The following is a 26,664-nucleotide window of genomic DNA, read 5'->3' as shown; positions in this document are numbered from 1 at the left end:
ATTCGGAAATAGAAAATAACCTCTGGGGGTAACACTCCAGAAGTCGGGTTCTTCACAGAACGTCCTCTTAAGGCCCTAGAATCTGGAAAGGATAGATCGAATGGGGTCTTCACTATGATAGGCAGGACGAATGAGGTTCGGGGAATGGGTAATCTCCCGCCCTCATTGAGGCGGCGACAACTATTGACGAAACTTGGAAGTTTCAGCTATGGGAGGCTATTTCGTACAATACGAAGGGAACAGTGTGACACACTCATCTGAAACACACACTGGCACGACAGGGGGGACGGTCGAAAACGGTCGTCACTGGAAGCGACTCGAGCACCATCTTCAAATTCCAAAGACGGGATGAACCACGGTAAAGTACCACGCACCCGGGCAACGAAGAGGGCTGCTGCTGCTCGTCAGGTGGCGCTGAGCCGTCCACGCCCCCGCCCACCAGGTACACGAGGCGACCGACGGACGCCATGGCGGACGCTGCGTCCAGCGGCCAGTCGTGAGGCCGCGCCAGCTTGCTCGCGGAGACGTTGCTTCGTTGGAGACAGCGACAGTGCGACTGCGGCTGCCCGCCAGGGGCTTCCCTCGCCACATGTATAATCCACTCACCGTAGAAACCTCTCTCGGCAGCGCTAAACGACTGCGCGAACTTCTGAACGGCCTACTAGAGTGGAGAAGACAATCGCCCAAAGGAACGGAGGGCTCAAGCATACGATCGGCGCCGCAGAAAATCACTACGACCAGTGGGCGTCCTCTCTTGAAAAAAGTTCTCCTTATCAATTTCACTAACAATTGAGCCATATGTATCCATAAATTAAACGTTACTGACAATTTCCCACGATTGCTTTAACTTTACTACCGGTTTCAAGAAATTTTGCATTCTCATCAGGTATGTGGAAAATGTCTTGAAACCGAATGTGATATTAAAGTAAGAGCGTAAAACTACCAGCACCGTTTCAATTATTCATATGTAAGAATACCACGATATTAAGCCTGAACCATCCCTCTATAGCCTTACGTAGCCGAGACTAACTATGAAGAAAATTTCCTCAGGTCAAGTAGACGGGAAGAACGGCTAAGGAAGGTGTCGGATGAGAGAAATGGAGGGGATGATAAAGGATGAAAAGCAAAATAATTACGCAAACGTTATAAGATTCGGTAAGACGAGAATTGGATTGAACTATCTTCGAATTGTTAAGTGTTCATGATGAGCCAAGACAGGCTAAACAGTATAACGCCTTCGAAGAGAAATTCGCCCATGCAACATCATTTTGAGCCATGCAATTGGAGATGGGAGAGCCATAAATGGAAACAAGGACAGCGATTATGAATGCTTGATGAGGCAAATGGCGGCTGGAACTATCAACTTCCCACAATTCCTGAGAAGCTACCGTTGGAGCAGTCCCCAGGGTGACACTAATGTCGTGTTTTGAAAAACGCATGCTGACATCAACAGTGCAACACTAGAGGAGTCAACGATCCGAATTGTTAGTATATGCTTTGGAGCGTTTGAAGCGTATGTGCAAATTCGGAACATCCCGAGGATTTGTTAACCTCTTTGCGAGGTGTCGCTCGAAATCTGTTAAAAAAGAGAAATAACCGTTTGCAGCAATATTTTCTAACAGGGTGGTTGCCTTCACCAGAGAAATTACAATCCATTACTTGCGTCTTGGATTCTACCATTGATGTCCTCACTATGCGCAAGTCACTTAACTTCAAAAATATCGGTTTTCTTGGAAATAGGGCGAATGAATACGAATTTCAATAATTTAAAAATAGCAAAATTGGAGGGCATTACGGCGGTCACGAATATCACAAAAGAGGATCCTAAAGTCGGCCTCTAAATGTGTAGTCACCCAACGCGCATCTTATAGTTTACAAAAGTCTCCTCTCGCGTCACTGACGGACAAAAGGATCAGAGTTTCACGGGGAAATAAGGTATAATTAAGGATGTTCATCAAAATTTATATACATGATGATGTGATCTATCAAATTCAAAACTTTTAAATGCTATTTGTCGCCATTACAAACATTATACTGCAAAATATTGTAAAAATAAATTCGATCGCATTGCACTCATCACAGCTCTGCGGACATTTTTGAAACCCGATTAAAATGCGACCGTAGTGGCAACAGAAATCAGACTTCCATGGGATTGAGTTGGGCTTCCTCTGTGCAGTCCCCTTGACAGCGGTCGTACGTTTGAAGTGAGATAGCTTCGTAAATCGTCCGCGGGCGCTCGCTATTACATCTAGCGGCAAGAGGGAACGCAAGATTAACCCGCATTCCAAATAAGCGTTGTGTTTTCCCGCGTGGAAATTCTCATTTTTAAATCAAGTATAAAAATTGAAAAAGCCAGTAATAAACTCACGGCGTCAATTACACCCCCCAGGTATTGCAAACTTTCAATAGAAACAAGAAAAATTTGGGAAGTACCCTCTTAAAATAAAACGTGGATGGGAAATGTGATGTAACAAAAAGAAAACCAGTTGATTCGGCGATGGGTTTTAAATTTGGAAATTGATGAAGAGTATTATTTTTATTACAATGGATTTGAATGCATGTTGCGTAGCGCATGTTTGTGTAAGTAAGCTTTAATCCCCATAAATGGTGTTGTGAATGATGGATGGATGTTGGTGATGGTTCACCCCCTACCAAACACCTTGCAGGGTAAGGTATAGACGTAGATTTGTTTCCTCTTTTCCGTTTCACAATCGTCACCTTAGTTGCGCGACGGAGTATTCGCGGATCCTTGGAGAGTGGTTTGAAAGAGAGGCGTGGAACCTCTGCGAGACGTCGGAAAATACATCGTCAGAAACGCCGTCACGTCCCGTGATCACGCTGCGTCCACGATACGTGGTAAATGCACAGTGACCTCCCCTAAATACTTGCATTACACTTTATAAAATGGTAATTTTAGTCCGTAGTCGAATATATGCAGGAGAGGACAGGCCCGAAAACCCAGGCCCACACCTAACCACCCCCTTGTCTCACTCCTGGATCCGCCACTGGGTACGGTATGGTATTTGGAGGAGGCGACCGACAGCTGAGGTCATTTGCGCCATGAGGGAACGGTGTGAAAGGAAGGGTGGAGAGAAACCCGGCGAAAACTCTTAAAGAAAGGCGTTAGGGGGACCACGGCTTAACGTCCCATCCGACGGACGGAGAGCTGCACTTTAAATGTCCTCCACGCAACATTCTAGCAGGGATCGGGCAGTCTCTGAAAATTCTCTGCCACCGCCGCGATTTGAACCCGAGACCGCCGGTTGGGAAGCCAACACTAGCCACCACACCAACCCGATCAGTGTTGAACTCGGTTCTTCACCTTTGTTTGTTAACCTTTTGTTGTCCTGTCATGTTCCTTCGCAGCCAACCCAAACGCCACAAAGCTCGAATCATAAAGTAGCAATTGAGTTAAAATTGAGTTAAGTTTCGGTTCATCTCGACTCGAGCTCATTGTTTTCTCTTCTTTTCAGGTTCGACCGGAGGAGAGAACCGCGCATCGACACCATGATCGACCTCCTGAACCCGAGGAGCAAAAAGGTAAGCGGAGAAGCTGACACTTCCCCCGCCCTGCCTTCCTCCACCCCCGCATACTCTCTAGCCAAAGCCACTGCCACCGAGACCGATGCAGAACTCCCTCCGCCCCCGGTGGAGGCACAGGCCCCAAGGCCAAAGGTCGCGCAAGGCATCATCCTATCGGGCGCCGCGCAAGACAAGTTCCCATCCGATATCCCAACCAAGATCTTCTCGTTTGACCGTCCCCAGGACACAGGACCTTTCGCCCGGCTGATGGCATTGGCCTCCGGGCTATTCTCGCGCGGCCCGCCACCTGCCGCACCCAGGCCACCCAGTGAGCGGCACATGACGGCCAACCATACCCGGCACCACAGGCCGGAGAAGCCGCATCCCGCTAACTTCCCACCCTTCGTCAACGTGAGCAAGAAGAAAGAGGGAGGGGCCGGGTCCGAAGACGTAGAAAAGGCCCTAACAAAGGACTAAGAGATTTAAGGCGGGAAAGATCCCGTCAACCAATGAAAGGACGACCCGAGAAATGTGAAGGGCGATAAACAAAATAAGACCAAAATGATTCTTCCCACCTATACAACCGTCAGCCCAGGAAGACGTAATCGAATCCTGTCTTAGCCGTCGACACGAAAAAGAAAAGAGAATCGATTGGAGTCCTCAATACAGTTTCAAGAACCTTATAGTTCTTCTCCGGTGCAAGACTCCAAAAGACAGGGTGTCAGGCCACTAATGGCACTGCTGATTCCTCACAGGACCTCGCCTGAGAATCGGAAGGACAAAGGGTTAAAGCCACACTACGGTAGGTTGGTTCAGACAGGACAAGAATGTTTGGACGGTCTATTATTAATTGTCATAAATCCCAGATAAATAAAAAAACGTGTATGCTTATCACTGTGTTGCACGAAAATGCTGTAATTTTTCACGGGTGTTCAGGAATCATGAAGAGTTGACAGGACAGAAAAGATTCATTATCGATAAAAGACTCGCCTTAATATCATCTTTCAGAACGGGAAGACACAAGGAATGACATTACCAAGGATCTCATTCGCAGGTTATCTTTGATAGAAATCCATAAGCTGCAAATTTTCATCCATTTAGAATGAAATTTATGCAAGCAGAGGACATATGTACAGTACACGGGCTCTCTTGAATAATCTCTTAGTGCCTACGACTTGCTAGCCAACAGCTCGAACTAATAATCTTTGCATTGGCCAAAAATAGGCCGAGCGTTTATTTCGAAGATTACGTTACAAGTGGAAAATTTCCACAGCGAGAGCAGCTAACCGAGGGTCAGGGCATAAAAGATTAACAGTCAGCTTGTTAAAAAAACCACTAACGGTTTAAATAAACAGAATTGACTACAGATTCGCATCGACTGAGTTTAGCTTCCCTATAGGATTCTGATCCACATGATAAGCGATTGGAGTACTTTTTATGGCCCGGAAAACATATGCAGAAATATCTTTCAAATTCCACAATAACCATCCTTCTTTTGATCTGTTCGTGACGACGTGGTCCGATAAGGTGAGCGTGAATCCAGCCCTTATGCCTTATTTCTTATTCAAAGCAAGATCGTTTTCTTGTAAGCGGGAAATCACCCGCAATAGTCAAACTACCATCTGAAAAGTCAAAGTGTACTCGCACCACCCAATTCGCCCACTACCAGCAAACAAGAAAAACGCGTTAGCTTCTCCGTCGCAAAGCGTCGATGGCATCCGAGAGCGGTAACTCACGTCAACAGCTTCTGGGCAGTGGCGTGACCCATGCGTAGGCAAAAAAGAGGTAAAATTCAAACCCTTGCATCCACCGTCCTCGAATTAATGGTAGGCTGTGAAGATAAAAAAAATAAGCGGCCAACCGCTTATCTCCCTCTTAATCTTCATAACGTCAGGGTTTATTCTAGAACTCTGCCACCCACCACATAACCCTATATCTCTAACATTACATGATTACATTCCTGCTTACATTAAAGTTCCAAGAGGTATTCGTATTTTCTCGTCAGTATCGGAATTAACGGCACCATATGACCAAAATAACGGCGGATTAGAAAAAAAAATTATAACAGAAGCCTTCGAGACCTGAGGCGGAGAGGTACCTCGGGAAAAATGGATTGGATTAAATAAAGATCGAGGATGCACGGTATATAGGAGAAGAAAGGGCACGGTGGAGCACCATTATCGAAAGTATATACAACTCCGCGGGTAGCCCCAATCACCAGACACATAAATTGTAAGTATTATAGAGGGATAAATCGATGGAAGGAAACTTGAGGAAAACATTTATTTGGAGCACGAGAAGAAGGGCATGGGGAAGAGCAGCCATACAGTAAAGGTACCACCACACAATATGGAAGAAGTGAGAGTTGAAAAATACCAATACTATGCATGATATATTAATAAGGCGACGGCACCACGAGAGCTGGGCGAAGAGGAAAGGAAAAACTGGCTTTGGCCTCTTCGCGACGAAGACCACCGGTCGACGTTATATTCGACGGACGGAGAGTCGTCTTTTCAACAACCCACCTTTTAGCACCGATTTGAAAGCCAAATGGAAATGTCTACATACTTCATATCCATAAGCACCAGAGTACTGATTCTTATTAGCGGTTGATAACTCAATATAGCGAAGATATTAGTGAATGTCGCTTCAACTATCCATTTGGATCCTCTTCCAGAAGATACCACCGACTCTTATCGCCGAAAGAACCGGAACAAACGGCCAGAAAGAAGAAATTTCCCAGCGAACAAGAGGTGGCACTACGAGTTCGACGCACGGCGGAAGGATGCGACTCGTGAGCGTCGTAAGTTTATACTTTCCTAGACAGACGGTCGCCAGACTCCACGTGGTTAGCAGCCTCTCCGCCAGGGGGACGCGGCCTGTGACGTCACTCACGAAAAACCTCTGCCCTCCAACGAAACCCCCTCCGAACGGATAAGGTGGCAAAGAATTGTTCGCAACCCAGCGACGTTGCCAGCCCTTTGGCAGATAGATGGGGACCAAGCGTTCAGCACCCTAGGACCACGTCCCCCCCACCTTCGAAAGGGGAGAATGAAAACCATCCCCTATGCAATAGGGAGAGAGAAGCAGCAAGGACCTTTAACAGAGTCATCAGCCAAAACACACTTCATACCGCAGAGGAAACATAATATTTGACAGTTATAGGGAAGGCATCAATGCTGTCTTCTCTCCGCAACTACAACCTAACGCAAAAAATCAATTTATCAATAGAAACGCAAGCACTTGAATCACTATAAAATGGATACGATGCTAAGTCTTACCAAGGAGTAAAGAAGACGGCGTTGCGAGCATGGGAAACAGCCAAAGAGTACAATCACCCCTCACCAATAATCGCATTTCCCAAATTTTATCCGCGGGACAATGGAAACGATGCGCTGGTGAATCAAAAGACGAATGGGCAGCGGACCGCTCGAAGCTTGAGCTCAAAGAGTAAATATTAACAAGAGCGCTGAGGGTGGCTGCGCAGTAACTTAATTCTGCCCCCCACGTGGACACAACTAACTTCAACGTTACAATGAGAAATACCCATAAAAAGTTACCTACCATGTGAAACTTATAAAAGCGGACTTTTATTAAATTATGATAAATCTCATTCTTCCTGATGAATCAGGGAAATAAAATTTCCAACTGACATCTAATAGAGTAAAAAAGTTATATCATCAGCATAAGAGAATCAAAACCATAATGCGACCTGGGATTTATCCATTTCATTGTCAGTCGCACGGGCACAAGCCAACATCGCTCTTGTTTATATTCTCTCTGAGAGCGTGACGAATCCTCTCGGGAGATACGCGGTGTGTGACGTCACGCCGAGGGCCGCACAGCGCGCGCAAATTAAAACGCGCGCGGGCCGCACCGCCCCCTCTGCGAATGCGCGCGGCCCGAAAGGAGGCCGCGCTATCGATTGGAGGCAGGAGGGGGCAGGGGGCGCGTGCTCCTCGCTGTCCGGGGGCGGGGGAAGGAGGGGGTTGGCGTTTCCATGACAACAGAGCCAAGGGTGTGGCGCCTGCACCCTCTCCCGCCCCTCGCAGTTCGCCCGCCGCCCGCGCAGTCCGGTGGCGCTAGCGTAGAAGTCGGACGGCGCTGGCCCGGATATCAATCGCTGCGAGGCAGGCGAGCGGCCGCTGCCCCCGGGAGCGGGCTGTGATATTGTCCTGTCACAGCAGTACTGTTCCCTTGGTGCTACTGCTGTCTCGGGACATAGCCACAGCTCCTCCCCGCACTTCGATACTCGCGAGCCAGCCGACGCCGAAGGAAAGGAGCGGTGACCATCTGTGAGACCAGTCGGAAGAGACGAGGAGGATACCTAGTGTGACGGTAGTGATAGCCGTGGATTACCGTTCGCCCAGGCCGTCTCCTGGCGAGATGCTACAGAGATCCGCCAACCCGCATTACGGCTCGATTAGGGGGCCGAAACCGTCCCCGAGGATGGCCCCATTCTGAGGTCCCGGGTCGAACGTCGGGCCGTAGGTACGAGGGTCCCAAGCCGCCGCGCAGGACGACGCGCTCTCAGAGGGAGGGCCCCGAGGGTCCGAGCGACGCACCGTGAAGTGTGCTTGCGAGTGACGAGAGTGTGGCCGCACGAACACGGCGAGTGCAGTGCACCTCGAACCCAGGCCCATGGGCAGCGATGCCAACCAATCGGCCAGCAGGCTCGCTTTCCGCGGCGAGCAGAGCGGACGCATTACGGCCAATCGATAAGGGGAGAGAAACACTCGAAGGGGAACGCTTTGTTCGGAGCTTCTAGCCTCGCGGCGCGCACTCCCACTAGAGGTATCGATCCTTGCCGTTGCTAACTCTAGGAAATGTCCCGAGCCACCCAAGCATCCGTGGGCACAGGAGAAATAGACTCAGGATGAACAATTCCCTCGGACCTAGAGAGAGGAATCGGACCGGAAGATAGGGCACACAGCGCGGGTGCAAATCACAGCGAACACATGGGGGCGGCCATCTTGAAAGACGACAGGATGTCCGTGCGAGCACATCGCATAACCCACATTCGGGGTTCGAATCGCACCCGACCTCTGACCCACAGCACGGCAACGAAGACGAGGCCCGGGAGGCGGATCGATAGGACGGGTGCGCCGACGGCCGGTCGAGCCGGGTTCATCGCCCGGCATGTTGCCCTGCAGACGCCACTGGGCGCCAGTAGCCTCGGCAATCCACAGCGCAGGGCCAATTCCTATCTCCCTCGAGAAAACCCCAGGCAACCTAGTAGTGCACAATTTCAGGCCCATCGCTCCTCAACCACTAGCTCATACCAGCATACCAGGATGGGACCAGATACTGGGATGGGACAGCGGCAGCTTAAGTTGGGATAGACCATCGAATCAGGCCACGAAAATCCTGGATTCACAGTGAAAATATTCGCCTAGCCTGAGCGGACACGCTTCAGTTTAAATTGCCCCTATATCTCTGCTAAGAGAGGCCTACGGTAGTCCCTTACCTAGTTACAACACGACAGACTTTCCGCTAATTACACATCTCTTGAATCAATACTAGTTTCAGCCCATCTATTGCTTCAGTTTAAGGCGCCTATTTCCTGCTTTAACCCATTCAATCTATTTGTAGGCATAATTTCCACCGCCACATTTACATATTCACTCTTACAGTAATTATACCACCTTACACATCGCTTGCATTACTGTGGTATCATGTTTTCTACTAGTGGAACTTGTGACTTAAGTGTAAGAAGAATTTCCAGGGAAAGAAAGCAAGCTGGAGAGCCGGCAAAACATAGGTATCCTCGTGTCGAGCATTCGCACACCCATACCTAGTTTTCAAAATTAAACCATCTACGAAATTTCCTCGCAAAATTTGATTTCATTCAATTGAGAATAATGCCAATGAAAATTTGAACGCAAAACTACGAACGCTAAAATGTTTGATTTTACAAGCAGGATTTGAACCAGCCATATTTAGGCCATGCCGGTGTGCCAAATCTTAACCACCATTTAAGTTTCAAGAGCACCCTCATCAAGTGGACCTGAATCCTTCTCTACTACGGTATCCGAAGGATAATGTTCAAAATGCTTCACGTGCTAACAAATGCTAAAAGCAAGCATGCTAAAAAATTCATTTCCGTCGTATTCACAACTAGTTGATGGCCCCCCAATTGAGTAGGAGATACTCAATGTAATTTAGATCGTTTTACGTATTTATTTCACTTCCCTTTGCATTTTGAGGTAAACATTTGGCTATAAGGATATAAAACAAGTATGTTATTCTTTGATCAGAGTGCTCTTACATTATCATACGCACATTATGATTAATTTCGTTCTGGCATTATAAAGAGGAGTTCAATGGGAGAGCCCGATTCTACAGGGAATTTCGGCCTTAAGTTGAATTCTGTTTATGCTAATCTTGACATACTTGTGACTCATTACGCCACCTTAGGATGCCAAATTTATATTAGAGCTCCACAAGCTTTGGAAGTTCCTCTTCTTGGATTAGGGATGGCCGAGGACCGCCTATTCATACAATGTATCGACCGGTCACACAGCAGCGCAAGACCGGAGGTAAATCATGGTCCCAGTGTCATGCATGCCGAAAATTAAACGCCCAATTTCCACGAAACCAGTAGAACTAATTATTTCTCAAACATTTCTTTCCTCTGAGCCATTGATAACCTCACTTTCAGCAAAGCGAAAGATTCTTTGGCAAAATGCATGATGTTGAATTCTCTCCCAAATCCAGAAAAAATATCTAATGCACACACATCACAAGACACATTTAATTAGAACTATTTCCGTACACTTCAGCCGTAGTCTATGGTGCACTGATAGCAAATTACGCCGACGACATGGACAGAATGCTACGAAAAACTAACCAAACACTTAGCTACTTACAGATAAAAATTAAAATGGAATGCCATGGTAGAATTGAGTGTTTGAAGCAAATGGTATAAAATTTTAGCAGCACCGACAGGTTTTAAGAATTTATCGTATTGATTGTAGAGTGGTAATGGTGATAATCCACAGAAAAATGATTTGTGATAACTACAAAAATGTAGAAAATATAATTTAATTTCACTTATCAACAGGGCAGCTTGTTCTATGAATTAAACAAATTGCATGATTGTTGGGACGAAATTTCTTAAACATTCATTGACTAACAATCTTATTCTAGGATGTGTATTCGACGGGTTTAGCTGTAGAATAAGGTAATTTTATCGATATTATCCAAAGCAATAATTAATTTTTTGTGTTGATTGAAAGAAAATGACACAAATTTGTAATATTTTCAGTAAACGTCAACAAAAATTTAGCTAAGGCAAATCAGTAGAAATATTTCACACGGCACCACCGTCTCAAAGCTATTTGGTCAATAGTGAGGATCGTGCCCGGGGATCGAGCAGCGGCCCCGACGATGCAGCGACCGATTGGGAGAATGGAATGGCGTGCATGGGGCTCAGATTTGAGGAGAAGAACCTTTTATAAGCGATTTCTCTTTTTCACCAGTAACATTACTGAGCACCATAAAGAGGCGCCGAAAACATCGATTACACCCACACAAATACTGATTTCCCACCACACGCCATTCAATTCGGTATCACTTGAACACGATTAAACGCAAACTCAGATTTTATATTGCTTTTATCACAATATCCACAATATACCTGATAACGATTACGAATACGATGAAGGTAACTCAATGATTGCGACAAATGGACATTTACACTGCTACATGGTGTGGAAGTTCTCTTATCGCTCTCGAGTAGTGAACACGTACAGAAAGTACGAACGATAGAGTTATCGAAGCCAGTACAAATCATGTTTCATGTCTTTTCACATTTAGAGGCAACAGCATTCATATAAACTGGTAACAACATCTCAGAGAAGGAAACTGGCTTCACTTCCATACGCATATTAAAATGACGTGGCATAAGACCTAGAAGTGATTTGGAGCAGTTCCGGGTAACGTACACGACATGTTAATCATTCAATGAAGACCTTATGTCATCAGGGACAAAATCATTTTAATTGATTATCAGTGGCATTTTAAAGAAGGACCTCAGTAAGGGATTAGATTCAGCTCGTCTTCCTCAATATGACACCAAATGTCTGTGTTAGATGTAATCACATGGTTTGAGGGGAATTGACCGGCACTACGAAGAACTGGCCGCCAACGAAAGCCACTATAGACGCCTTCAGCCAGATTAATGAATATTTTCTTGTTAGAAGCACAAAAATAGACATTTACAGCTGGCATATCCAAAACCAGTAACAGATCTTCAATGGCCAACAAGCTTCCGTCGGTTACTAAACATATATAAAGTAATAATGAAAGGACGCACTGCAATGCCAGAAGGCAGCTATAAACACTAACATTGTTTGGCGTAATACATAATTTTTCACCCTAAAATTCCAGCAGAGGGGAGGGAAATTATCTCGCCATGATAATTATACTAGGAAGATCACCAAAAAGATTAAATTTAAATTCTCATTTTTCGTAAATTCTATGTCCTTTAGCTTTGTTCAAACATTTACTATGTAACTCAAGTTACTTAATTCGCTAATTTAAGCAGTATAGGTCAAAATATATAAAATTTAAATATAAGATCAGGGATAAGAGAATTTTTCATTATCCAACTCAAAAACAGACACTTTGGAAGAGGGCATGGATCTGCTTGAGGGACACGCGAATAAGGTTCAGGCGAAACGTTGCTAATTCTGATTTGGGTCCGCTTGGATGCTGGTGAACACTGTAGGACGCCATCGCGAAGGCAAGAAAGACGACACTAGAGGGAAGAAACCACCCCAGAGCATGCATTGCGCGCTCGCTGCATCCGGGTGCAGGAAGAAGGAAAGCGCTGTTAACTATCCTTCTGAGCATCCACAGCAAAGCCCTTTTCATGAGTCTGCAAGGGGTGCCGACGGCTAATCAATATCGCACTCGCCAATCACGGCGAAGGGGTCAGCGACCAGACCGTCCGTCGAAGAGTCCGCCAAATATGCCCCTAAGAATAATAAATTTACATTCGTCTACTCTACTCTACTTTTCCACGGTTGGGCCTCCCTCGCAGATGTGCCACCGTGACTACTACGCGGTAGTCGACTCCATCAAGACACATCGTCACTTGTCAGGCCACAAACTGAAGATGTGATTAGTATATAGGCTCTGGCGCACAAAAACTCAATTCGTGAACGTATTAAAACAAAATAATCGACGCGATTCGTTGAAAACTGCTACGAGAAAATAGAGAGGGTAACACAGTTTCCACACGAATTAAGCTGGGAGCTGATAGAGGCGAGGAGGCTATGTATAGCGCTATATTGCTCCAACTATTAGTAACAGATATCTGTCAAATCGATACGCAACCTTGGAACATCATCTTTGGAACCTCACAATGTCCTTAGGTCTACAGAAACGATAAAGTGAGAGATATTTTGCCAAACGCACACACGTACGAATTCGTTTTTCCCCAATCAATAAAGGACTTCAATTATAACTGCTAGTGCCTTGGGGACAAATATCTCCAACGATTTCTTTTCTATTTCTACAAATTTCAACTCATTTAACGTCAGGAGTCTTAACACCCCCCAGCCACAAGCCTATTTAGGAGACTTGAAGGCACAATGTAGATATCTCCACGCCAGACATCACAACCAAATAAGCCGTACCCCTACGACCTTGTGCTCAAAACTTAATGTCGTCCCAACCGTCGATGGATTCAATCGAAAATAAAAAAAGTCCAACGCGAAACCCAACTATAGACATACCGAATCGCAAACTGAGACTTCACAATTATTATTATTCGCTTATTCTCACAATGACGATTTCCTCAACTGCATATAGAAGGTTAGAATGCATACGTATATATCACTGAGGGAACTTCAACATGTGGAAAACAGGACGAAAAAACTGCCTGGGTAAAATGTAATGCGCCAGGCTACGCGCTTCCAGCCTCAATTTCTCAGCCGAAAGAACTGTAAAAGACAAGATGAATTCAAGGCATTCCGACTTTATCGAAAGCAATGAAAGCTGCTGGGATGAACCACGAACGTAGGCCGCTAGGGATACTGGGCGATATGGATCCTAGCGACCACTGCCGATACGAGGTAATGGCTGTGGGAAAGAGTAGGATGACTTGCAAAGCATGAGAGAGGCCCACCTGTTGGGGAAAAAAGTCTCAGGATGAGCCATGCAGATGGATGGAAAAACGGAATAGGACGTAAAAATCACCTCGATTCCAAATTAAGTTTTTTCTTAATACACAAAATGCTGAAGTCCCTCAATCACAGTAAGGCTATCACTGTATGCTTCGACTTAGATCGCGGTTTCCATCCCAATCTTGGGAAATATAAGGAAAAGATTGAATCTACGTTTTAGTTCCCAAGACCCTTAACTAAAGTAATGCTTTCATAACTTCGCAAATGGCGAATATGGAAAGAATCACGCCATTTATGACCTAATTGGAAACTAGATTCGTAATTCATTTTATTTAAAATTATTTCGTCATAATCAGCTTTATTTCTTTGTTCTAACCGTTTTCGTAGTGCAGGTTACATGGTAGGCACTTCCGTAAGAGCTTTAGAAACTGGACCTGATTTAATGTAAGAATGAGACAACGACCACACTAACCAAGAGTAATTGAAATGGGGAATGTAATGAACAGTTCCCGGCTGAGTGGCTAGGGAATACGAGGTGCGTTCACGGTGCGTGGCATCGACCCGAGAGTGCACCAGGGGCGGGGCTTATGCGCGCCAGGGCCAGCCGTGCCAAAATCGATCCGCCCACTCACTGCATCGGGCCACTGCGACAACGCGATTTTGGCAAGCGCTCTCGCTTCAATTACACAACACTGCTTGAACATGAATTTGCCCTCGGGAACGCACTCCCTTTGATAGTATGCCTTTTCTTACATCAAATTACATTGTGTAATCTAAAATAGCGATAACTATTGCAAAATTTGTCGAAAAATTAAGACGGTACGCGCCGGGAAATTCAACGACAGGCTTATAGAGGCAAGATTCATGTCACAGCAATGAGCCATTGGCATCCTGCAATACCGAATGCCCGGGGTTAGCTTCGCATCGAATAATGACTTTGAAGGAGACAAGAGGTGGCGCTCGATACGGAGGGCTGAGGTTCGAGAGGGCGACTGTGGAGCGACGCCGACGGCAGCGCCTCTGGCGGAGGGGGCGGCGGCCGGCAAGTGGCGCCACTGGCGGCGGGGGGCCAGAATGCCCCATCGATTGCGCGTCCGGAGGCGGGAAACACAAACGAGCGATGAGACAGGCAGTCGACGTCTCTCACTATCACTAGCCACATTTCGTAGAACAAGTCACCGAACACCCCCGTATACTACATATAAACCAATTAATGCCTAAGGAGGTTGCACAACATCCAAACTCTGGGTATAACAATGACACCTCAACTTCAGAACGAAAAAGAAAAAACGCTAGTGATGAAATACTTATAAATATATTTCATTAAAACCTTCATGCCAACACTTCTTCGAATGGGTTGAATTTTATGGCATAAACTTTTCAATCGAAATAAAAAAACATGAAAACACACACTTTCGTCGGAATCAATCAATCAGGCCAATGATGAATCTAAAGACTTGAGTTCAACCTTGACGGTAGGGGCAGCAGCCGAAAAAAGCTCCTGTAAATATTTAATTGAAGCCGTCACCAGGGGCGCCGTGACACATGATGAACACAGGACAACTCAGGGTCGAAGATGTTGGAAATATTGCCCAAATAGCTTCTAACATTGGATTCCTCTTAAAAAGCATTATATACAATGGGAGGAGAGCCGTATGGGCGAATATTAATGAGATGAATAAAAAATATCATCACAACTTCCACCTCGGATCTCAAATCACCAACAGCTCAGCTTCAAGGCCTCGTCTAAATTACTGCTCCGAGAGTAAGCAACCTCTCATAAAATAGGGGTTTTGAAAAAAAGCTGAGAAAAATAATGAACAATAAATTAACTCCTAAGAGCATCGTTTAACTGACAATAAACATAAAAAACTTGATCTGGAAAACTATCTTCATGATGACCATTACCGTATCACCTTAAGAATCTAGGGAGGGTAGTCACAGTCCTCCCATAGTCCTAAAATCCTCATTTTTCATCATGGTTTTTCCATGCATGTATTTTACAGAACAATTTGGAGACAACCTAAAAAATGCATATTCCATATATTTATATATTCCACATAATCTAATAGTTATAATAATATCTAATAGCCTAATATTTAGTTTTTCAGATTTCTAGCACCAAAATCTCCTTCAGGCATAAAAAATCAATAATTTTGGTTAACATTTCTCTGTGTAGTTGAATCTCTTTCCAAAATTGGGGGAAAAAAACTTACTTCACTTTTTCCCCGCGTAAAGAGGTAACAAAAGTAATAACAAAGCATAAAGCGGTCAAATTTCCGAGAATACAATAGAGGACACCTCCGATTGATTTTCCCTATGCTTTCCGATCCTCAAACGAAAGAATATCATTTGTCCAAGAATTCTTGATCGTCCCTTGGTCAGATATGTCCGTAATTGGGAGGTGGTCGCAAACGGAGGTTTCACTATAGTACTAGAAAACACATGAAGCTCTCGAGCGCCATAGTTTAATAACAAACGTATTGCTTGCTGCACGTTCCGCTGAAATTGCTGGTATTTTCAAGGCGGTGAAATTAACAACTAAGGAGATAGACTTGTAACCAATTTATAAAACTCTACGCAATCAATACTCACAAATGGAAGCGCCTCAGACCAATGAGAGCAATCCAAAGGAGAGTGCATCAGCAGAAAAGAATGAGAAGCGCGGATCTTTCGATTAAATGGACCAAATACAGGCAGCCCCAAACCATCCCGTAAAAACAAGGGCGTATTTTAACCAGTTATCGAAAACTTTTGCTGCGCTGTACATTTAATCTAAATAATTTCAATAGAACATTGGCCCTCAAGAGAAATGGTATTAAAAGTCATTAATATTGTAGATTATATATCATCACAAATATTAACTGATATCCCTAACTATAGCTTATCTCCCCGTGAGTTCGGATCACTATGCCGTCAGCGATGGTAGCGGCCACCCTTGTAAACCCAATTATAGGCGCGGCTGGTAGCACCACATCTAGTGGCCGGCTGGGGAATCCTCCACACTAATGTTCGTGCTCTCGAAAATCGCATCGAGCACCACTTCCGGTAGCAGGAAATTGGCTCCACCACCTGGCGGCGCAGAGGCGAACTGCACGGATCCGCCGTTATTTTTAGCGGCGCGGAGAAGGGGTGGGTCAAAGAGCGACTCCCTCCGCGCCCCCATGCCGCTCCACGGCAACCGGCCTCCGACCCCTTTCAAGCATCACGCGGTCGCACGAGAATTTCTCCGAGGCGACTAGGATGCAATAGGAGGCCTAGCGTGAACAAATCGGGCAAAAGGAACCCAACCATTTGTAGGACCCGGCCGGCCACGACAGTTGATAAGAGTGGCGTCTCGCAGCCAATACAACGTTCACCCCACCAAATCCGCAGGTGGGCTTGCGGAGAGCGACGACCCGACACTACAATCGAAAGTCCTTCGACCTCGCGGGGTTACGCTCCCGAAGCCGGGACTGCTACCCACAAGGACTGTTTCACCCTGCGTATGCTAAGGATAGGCTGGTGAATAGTCTAATCAAGGATGTCACACTGAACAGCGCTAAAGCTTTCAAGCTTAACCCATTATAACCAAATGTTGCTCCTAAGTAGCATCAAAAATTTATATATTTTCAGCTCTATCCAGGAAATATTTAATTTACGTGTTCTTTTGACCGGTGAATTTTAATGGCGAAATATGTAGCAGCCACGATAATTACGAGTTAGTAGAAAACTCTCACATTTTTAAAATGAAAAGTTTTGAAATATAATTTGTCCCAGCAGTATCTCTCGGTTAGAAGGGTTAAGAACATTTCTTTCAGAGCTACGACAAGGAAAAAATCATCTTGAGACCTTTTTCTTAAAAATATTATCTTTCTAGGTCCACGAGAATAATGGTGAATTAAGAGGACTTTTGTTGAACGGATAGGCATAGGATTTCCCCCGAATAATTCGGGACTAAAATGATTGCCAGATGAGAATAAGGAGTCCAATCTTTCCTAAGCGCACCTTTTTTTTGTTAATGTCTGATATCCTAACAACCCCGCCACACGCCAATTGAGGCAGCTGGCGAGACAGTTTGAATACGTAGAAACGTAAATTCTCAGAAAAGACGGCGAAGCGGACGGAGAGAAAAAGAAAAGGACTAAAAAAGGTGGGCGAGGGGAGGAATAAAACGTTATGCACGCGGGAAAGGGAGAGGAATAGCTTAGGGACCATAGAATGAAAGCGAAACGGCCTTATTGTGAACTGGAGAGGGATGTTCAGTGTAGGAGCTAATTCGGCCGGGATGATTCGTATCAGAATGCTCCACGTAATCCTACCTTGACCAGTGGAATACCCTCAATAACATTACTCCTTTGAAGAGGCTGGATTTTGGAAGGATTTGTGGAATGGGGGTCTAACCATGCGATAGGCTCTCTCGTTCAGAATAATAGGTAGTCGAGTTTCGCCACGACCACCTATCAACGGACCGTGCCGTCCGATCGCGGATAGATGTGAAAGCATGAGGATGGGGGTGCAGTCCTCCCGCATCCAACCCGCGCCCCGAAGTCGTCGCGGTCTCTCGAAATCGATAGTGACACACACGCCTGTGCACATGCAACAGCGCAGCCGGAGGCGCGGGAGGGAGCGGCGCCTCCTCCGCGGGTGCGGGGGAGTCGGTTCTGCACCCGAGACACTGGCGAGGGGGAGATAGCCGTTGAAGTCACCGCCACACACGCCCTTCCCACTTCGCTTAAACCGCCAAGTACCTCAGACTAAATATAAACTAGAGCGATTATCTGCGCACACAACCACGAAGGCAATGAAAATATCTGACATCGTTCAATTCCCAACCCTCCGATATTTAAGTGTCGGGGAAGGCCACTGATTGGCTGATTTGGTCGAAAGCGATTGATTTTAAGTATTTTATTTCGATTGAAAAAATATATTTTCATGTAAATTCAGCACTCATGAAGAAAAGATGTCAGTATTAAAATGTATCTATAAATATATAATTAGACTTAGAACATTTAAGTTAATCGAAAATGGATGCGATAATGCCACATTGGTAAGAATGCTTTGCTTCCTAAAATACTCGCACAACGAACGCTGCAGAGCTTGTTGTTTGGCTACAGCCTCGGTACGAGCATACTACCTTGTAGTTTTTCGGCAACCAACTGGTCCACCACGTTTTTTCCTTAGAATCCCCGTGGACCAGCATTGACAGGACTATGAATTCACCGTCGATCAGTTTCGCTCAGCTCCGAATCTGACGGAGAAAAGAGGCAAAGAGACACCAGTCGAAGCCACACGCTCCACAGTAAGTGCATTCAGAATAAGCAGACGCGGGGCAACCATTGTACCACGGGATCTTAGCGGAAAGATAGTTGCGTGACTGTGACCACTTTAACGAATCTGTTTTCATTGATCCAAGATTTCTATTCCGATTCGTTCAATATTTAATCCACGAAATAAAATTCGGTTATCCGTGTTTTTCAATGCATAGAGTGGAAGGAAGTTACAGTCGCTCTCAAGTGAGGCCTCGGCTGGACGAGTGTACGCCAGGAAGAGGCGCGGTGAAGCAGCCCGATGTGCTCGACAGTGGAGAGGGCGGCCTAAGCGCCCAGGGGGAAACGTGCGGGGACAATTTTTCTATTTCATTAAATTTCTACATAGTTTTCGATGAAAATAATTAGCTGCACTCGTTGAGTAACTTTGAGCTTCCATTCCGATAGCATTTAACCCATCCTTTGCTTCATAAGATACAAACAGCTACTTTAACTTTCCACACCATTCATTCGCTCAAAGCGTTTCAACGCTTAAACGTCAATCACAAGAGCTGCCTCTTACCCCAAAGTTTACACGCCATTATCAAGAGCAGTCTCAAGGACAGCACTTGAAAATCACGTGTTAACGTTGACACTGGTTGAGGCAATAAAATAGAATGGATAATTACTACACCTGTTACGTACAATCAATTTCCACAACGTGAACTCTTCAACAATAGATTTCAACCTTAGCTGTCAGGTATGAAAATTAAAGAAGGCAGGAGAAGAGGGATTTGCAGATGAATTCCCTCACTAAACACTCATGAAGACACGGACATAAGCGGGCAGGGTTCGACGTCCACTACTCAGCAGCAGCCGGATTCTCCACGAAGTAGGTATTCTCAATTGGCCTAGAGCACCTCGCGCATCAGACGACCCGTTCTCTTGGCCGATGCACCGAGCAAAGCGGGGAATGTGGTCCATAGGCGTCATCCTAGGCGAAGGGAGGGACACGGCCGGTCGATATCCGGCTGTTGGCAACTGCGACCACTGCCCCCCACGGCCCAAATAATCTACATCTACGAACAACCTCGCAAGGTGCCTTAATAAACATGTGGCGGAAGGTGTCAGGATACCAGATGTTCAACCACATGCTGAAACACACCCACCCATACATGCTGAAAAAGGTCTGCTTATGTGAGGTGATTAGACTACGGTATGGGAACAAATTATCGAATCATAGATTCGAAGTAGTGGCCATCGATCGAGAAGAAGCCAGACAAGGGCCCGATGAGGGTCTTCCGAGGCGAAGAAAAGGCGTAAACCAATTAAGCAGCTGCCACTCACTTGCAGAGCTTCGCACGAAAGTCGAGAGTCAGACGATTCCTCGCTTCGACACAATAAATATGGGTCACCAAGTGCTCCCACTGCCCAATTACCCGTGCCCGCAAATGAACTCGGCTCGATAATTAGCCGCGCCAAGGCAAATCTAACGACCACTCGAGGCCTCGCTCGAAAAAAAAAGACTCGTCCGGGAGACGAGTGCGAAGACAAAACGGAGCGAGGAAGAGCTCTCCCATTGATATTCGGGTCAAGAATAACGAATCGCAATGGGAGCAAGATAAGTGACGAGCGCGAAGCGTGGATGGTTCGAAGACTAGGGAAACGATCGGGTGCAATCGATTGTGCAGAGCAGCACTCGTAAGAGCAATTACCAAATCCGAGGCGGCAACGGAAAGCATACAAATAGCACGGTGGAATCTTTTTTTAAGAGCCATAACGAGGAGTTCTTCACGTACTTTAGAATACCATACCACCACGGAAGATTGTAGATGTTGCATGGAGGAGACTGAAGGTTTGATTGAAAACAAACATATTGTTTAGAAATATTGGCGATCAAACATGGATTTCCCACAGTTATTCTTCCATGAACATGATACGATGCATTGGACTACTTATCAGTGACAATGAAAAGTCATTGTTCTTAGACTTTTTTCCACCATTAAACAGCCTTTTCAGGCTTCACAGTAATGATAGTAATAAATAGTCATTGGGTCACGTCGTTTCAATGTTGGCCTCAGATTTCGGTCATCCACTGCCGGCCCTCTTTCCATTAATTCCTCCGAAGTTCATTCATCGTCTTCCTTTTTTGGGTGGAAAACTTCACCGGCGTCCTAAACGAAGCGCCGCTGCGGTTAAAACTCGGCACCCGTTGGTGCGGCCAGGCAAATTCCCAGCCGCAGCCCTGAGATAGGTACGGCGGCACCTGCGGCCCTCTCGCCGGGAGAGGGCGTGTTAACACGGTCGCCATCAATCAGGGGTCCCCCGAGGGTCGGCCGCCATTGCCATTTATTCCTCCGATGAGGAGACATGGCCTCGAAAATTAGTCCCTCCGATTCGGCACTCGCCCTGCCCCACGGCGGGCCTTAGCCAATTAAGACCGGACCGCAAACACATCGACAGTCGGTTGAACGCAACGAACATAATGCGATGGAAATATGATATCTTCTCCGCAACTGAAGTCTAGATATCGCCCTTCTAGTCATCATGGGAAGGAATCATCTTGAGCACAATGCTCAATACGAATGTATGGAAAAACATTTAATTTAGAAAATAATAATGCGGACAGGAGTAAACCGTAGCCAAACAACTGCAAGAAAAGTTCGTGACGTCACCTGTTTCCCTCGTCATATCGTCATGATCACCAAGCGGCTATACCCTTCCCTCGAATCTCTGACGACGCAAAAAACGATTTATTTCATAATGAATTGTGAGTAATTGCGAATACAGAATAACAATAACGTCAATCGCAGAGCAAGGTCCTTCGAAAGATGGCCGAACGAGTAATTCACGGGGCGAGTGATAATATCACGGATTGAGAGAATTCTCAATTCTATGCGACTTCAAAACCAGCAGCTATCCCCCATTTTCTAGTCGCGTAATCCCTTACACACGAACTTCATATAATCGAATTGCCAGGCAAATTTTAATTCGGGATTAAATGTGGACGAAGTTCGCAACAGGAGCTGCAGTTTTGCTCAGGGAACGTGGAAAAATGCCTTGAAAACGTGTTCCCGTTTAAACAAGAATTCACAGCATATATCAATGCCTCCCTCAATAAAGTGTTTTAGTAGGATTAAGAGTGTTATCAACCCATTTTCTGTGGTCGGATGGTGGGAATTCTACGCGAGAGAGGCATTTCTATTCCTTCGACATTAGCATGGCCGATGCAATGGAAACAGTAGGAACCCCGGTGCTTATGCCTGCTCCTAGCTTCTGTTTCCGCCGCATAACTTTAACATTACCATATTCCTCCAAATGCTACTCAGTGGTAAATAAATACATAAAAGAGAGACCCATGTGGATTAGAAGAGAAAAAAATGCTGACGCGAACAAGGAAACCCAAAACTTTGGTATTATTATGGGAAATGGAAAAAGTTAGAAAATGAAATACCTATAAAAAGATTTTTCTCACTAATTCTGATACTCCTCCGTGAGTCATAAAATCAATTCTAATTTAATTTCCACATAAATTAACATATTCACAAACTGTCATAGTAATCAGCCTATCTCACCCAACACGTCATTCAAACTTCAGCCATTTCCTTCTAGTTCGCATGCGCAAAAACCAAAAATAGAGTTTGTACATTTATTTGCACTCTGGTTCACAAAAGCCGTACCACTATGCCTGTCTCAACCCCTTCTCTTTCGCCCACAGCTCATCACCATTCAGCAGGAGTACAAGCCCATGACGGAGCTGCACGCCATCCTGACCGAGATGAAGCAGGCGGAGAAGGAGCTGGCAGCTGGAGGCGGTGCCAATGGCAATGGCAATAGCAATGGCAATGGCGACGATGAGTGCTAACGGCAGTAGCAGCGGCCATTGAAGTAGACCAACTAGAGCGACGTACGGCTCACCAGCACAGTATTATTCCGTTACCCAACCCCGCAGACCCAATCAGCCACAGACCCTTCCCTCTCTAACGATCCCCACACGTTTGTGCATGCTTAGAGAAAAATTATGAGAGACCATTGGTTTGAGACCGATGTCCTAGGCATATGTAACACCAATAGATAGTCCAATAAATGTTTTAAAAATAAACTCTACCATTTTATTGCTGAATTCGTCGCAGGCAACATCCAACGGAGTCTTAGGTTGCAACTTCACCCACTGCAGGAAACCAAGAGGCGACAATTGAGAGGCCTACAGTTACCCTCTGTGAAAAATCACAGCATAAACCTTTAATGTAGGAGATATCGCTTTCCAATTTTCAAGTGAAGGTGATCGATGAAGTTCGAAGATTTTGGTGGTAAAAATTTAACGAGAGTTCAAAACCATGGGGGACTACGTAGGGCAGGCTCCAGGCCCAGGTGAAGCCTTGATTTTTGTTGCCACTTAGGGCACATTGGCTTTCAAAAATGTCCGCAACGTGGCAATGAGTGATTCACTCTAAATATTTTAAAGAGTACATGCAATCGCGAGGATTGGCAATGAAAATTTATGAATTGGATATACATGCCATCACAGATATAAAATTTGATTGAAAGTCCTATTTATTATTTCTACGGGAAATGCGGATAGGCCCGCCCGCCAGCGACTTGGGTGGCTATTGAGAAGACGTTTAAATCCGCGGTTGGTGACAACACATCTAGTGGCCAAATGGAAAATCCTCTATTGCAATGTTCGTGATTAAAACCTTTAATTCACTGAATTCGCTGAACTATGGGATTATCCAGATCGCTCACTTTCTTACTCGTCGTACGGACGCTACTCAAACTATTTTAGATCCTCCTACCTCTACACGACAATCTTTTCTTTCATGGTCTAATGCTCAATCTACTGACCCTCAAGGTCGAAGACTTAAATAGGGGCTTTCACTGATTTGTTACTCGGCCCAAACCCCGAATTTTACTTCATTAACTCGTCGATCAATTAAAAGCACCTCGTAATAGAAATGTCAAGACAACTGCGAACAATAAATGTGTCGCAATGAATACCTACATGAGTGAAATGACAAAATATGTACCTAACTTCTGAATTCTTGTTTCGCAGAAAAAAATATGGGACGAATGACTAAGTATCATAGATAGGATCGATAAATAGTGGGTTAAAAACCATAAAAAAGCAAGCCCCTACTGAAGTACATCCCTAAACTGGACTTGACACCCACCGGAGCCTTATCGGGACGTCACAGCGACAGAAGAGGCATTTTGAGAGAACTTTACCTTCGGCCGGCAGAGGCGCTGCAGTGGCCGAACAATCGAATGTCGTGAATAAGTGACGACGCTGACGGCGCACAGTGGTCGGAACGGCCGATCTGGCTGGACAAAAGTCAAATATTTGAGTTTGGATAAATAACGTGGAAATGTGCTTATTGAATAGGTAATGAGTTGTAGTTTAAGATAGTATGCTGTTTTTGCGGATTTCTTTCAAATGCAATCCACTGTAATGGCTAGAAACTTCGATTCGGGACTTGTCATGATTTTACTGTACCGGTCACTGACTTTTAGGCATCAGTATCAGTGGTTCTAAAACCATAATGATGGAATATTTTAATGAAAAGTGGAAGTAAATAGACTTATCTTTATATTGAATTCATAGTTTGGACAAAACTTATTGTTATTCTAAATAATCAATCTGTTGAAAACAATCTGACCAAAATTGTTATAAATGTACTTTGTGTTAGAATTTAAAAAAAGCCCTGAAGGGCCCCGGTATAATTTTAACGGATTATTGTAGGCAATAGTCTTATAAAACGTGCTGAGCAAAAATTGGCTGCGCCTAGTTGCGCCTTTTAGAATTATAATGTATTTTCTACAGTGACATACGAATCTTCGAGCGGTACTTTTCAGCTTACCGCAGAGTGGCGCTCGTGAGATACGCGCGAAATTGGAAAAATCATCAGCGCTAAAATATTCTTGGGAACGACTTCATGTGTAATTTGTTTATCTAAACTTATTTTTATATTTACTTTATTATAAAAAATTGCATTGTGTAATAAAATTATAAATAATTGCTAATTTATTTTTGATTGATTACATTAGTTGTTTTCCTAGCTGGAATGAGGTATTGGGTGTTGTGGACACTACCCGTAACACCATAGGAAAACGGAAATAGTCAAATTGTGACAATGGTTTGTTCTTACTAGACGTGACTGGGAACCGTAACCTTGACACCCGTGCAACTGAAAATCCGACCTCAGTGCAATGGGGCAGGAAAACGATCCTTCGTCAAAGTAAAGCAGGATTGACAAAGGAGAAATCAAGTATGCCAGTAAAAGATATCATAAATTCAGAAAAAATTGATCCCCTACAATATATATTAACCTGAAATTCTACACCTTCAAAATAAGGGCAAAAGGCTAGATATTTTTACAGCAATTTGAAGCTGTGCAAAGTGATACAAATATGCTTATGAATGAACTACTATTTGTCACTCACTCACTCTCCTCTCCTTAAGTTCCCCTTCCCCAAAGCAAATGGTCAAATTATTTATTCACCCACTCCTTAACCGACTCAGCCCACAAAGAATTCATGGCTAGTGATATATTTTGTATCACAATTGTGTCATTGCGTCTGTATATACCATCGAGTGACTTGACCGTATGGAAGAATCCACGGCCATCTTCGCCAAGATATTGCCGACCGATCAAGTTCTCTTTTAAAAAGGAAACCTGTAATTTAATCGTTGAGGAAAAGGCATACATGAACGAAGAGATAAATAAATTGAGGCCGTCCATTTGGTTTGATGTTGCAGTTGATCATCATTTGGTTTTGTCGATGGTCGACGGTAAAGCTGTCAGTTCTATGACTGGTATTTCTTCCCAGACTTGCAATGTCTGCAAAGCTACTCCTTGCCAAATGAATGATATAAAACAATTATTATTACGACCCGTAAACACAGATGTATTCGAGTTTGGCCATTCACCTCTTCACGCCTGAATAAGGATTTTTGAGTATATGCTTCACATTTCGCATAGAGTTGTCATTAAAAAATGGCAAATTAAAATCGCCGAAGATGAATCCATTCTTTCAGCATGAAAAAAGTGTGTCCAGGACAGATTTAGAGTGGAAACGGGGTTGATTGTGGACATTACGAAGCAGGGAACTGGCTCCACGAATGATGGCAATGCAGCGAGGAGATTTTTCGCCCAACCAGATTTGTCTTCAGAAGTCACTGGAATCAGCAAGGAACGAATACAAAGATTAGTTACCTATCGTGTTGAAAACAGTGGCGTCAAAACGCGCAGTTGATGTGGAGGTTTTTAAGCAATATGCTTTGGAGACGGCAAGGTTGTGCGTGGAGCTATACGGATGGTATTATATGCCAGCATATGTGCATAAAATGCTAATTAATGGAAGTGATATCATTCGTACGGCTCCCTTACCAGTTGGTGTTTTGTCCGAAGAGCCAAAGGAGTCCCGAAATAAGGATATAAGGCGCTACAAGGAAAGCAACACGAGGAAAATCTCTACTGCTACGGTAAATGAAGACCTCTTCAACATTCTTCTGGTATCATCAGACCCTTTAATATATTAAGATATATCTTCCAAAAGAAAATTGAAAAAAGTGAAGAATTCCCCTTACCCACCCGAAGTTATGAATGTTCTATTGCCATCAATAGATGAAAATTATGGCTTAAGTGACTCGGATGGTTTTGTTTCTGACTAAGTAGGATTAACACGAGTAAATTTCGCCTAATTGAAATGTCTAAAAGTGATTATTTTCTGTAAATTGTAAAATTTAAATTATTTAAATGTTGCAAAGTGATTGGTTTATG

General features: G+C 44.7%; 2 protein-coding genes across 8 annotated transcripts in view; one reads left to right on the top strand and one right to left on the bottom strand.

Moving 5' to 3' along the window:
- The window catches only part of LOC124163789 (normal mucosa of esophagus-specific gene 1 protein-like), a 75,352-nt gene extending 52,367 nt beyond the window's left edge, over positions 1-22,985 (top strand). For both annotated transcript variants that reach the window (XM_046540881.1, XM_046540880.1), the window contains exons 4-5: positions 3,474-3,540; positions 22,602-22,985. In XM_046540881.1, coding sequence (XP_046396837.1) covers positions 3,474-3,540; positions 22,602-22,748 — 214 coding nt within the window. In that variant the 3' untranslated portion in view covers positions 22,749-22,985. The remainder of the gene's footprint in view (positions 1-3,473; positions 3,541-22,601) is intronic.
- LOC124163788 (RNA-binding protein Musashi homolog 2-like) overlaps positions 1-26,664 on the bottom strand; it is a 93,474-nt gene that overhangs the window by 15,786 nt on the left and 51,024 nt on the right. For 2 of the 6 annotated variants that reach the window (XM_046540873.1, XM_046540874.1), the window contains exon 1: positions 375-601. The exons of the other annotated variants lie outside the window; for them this stretch is intronic. In XM_046540873.1, coding sequence (XP_046396829.1) covers positions 375-469 — 95 coding nt within the window. In that variant the 5' untranslated portion in view covers positions 470-601. Of the gene's footprint in view, positions 1-374; positions 602-26,664 lie in introns of those variants that run through there. 6 annotated transcript variants of the gene reach the window in all.

The sequence above is a fragment of the Ischnura elegans genome, chromosome 8, assembly GCF_921293095.1.
Source record: "Ischnura elegans chromosome 8, ioIscEleg1.1, whole genome shotgun sequence".
Lineage (NCBI taxonomy): Eukaryota > Metazoa > Arthropoda > Insecta > Odonata > Coenagrionidae > Ischnura > Ischnura elegans.
The sequence above is the reverse complement of the archived record's forward strand: the minus strand, read 5'-3'. Positions and strand labels throughout refer to the sequence as shown.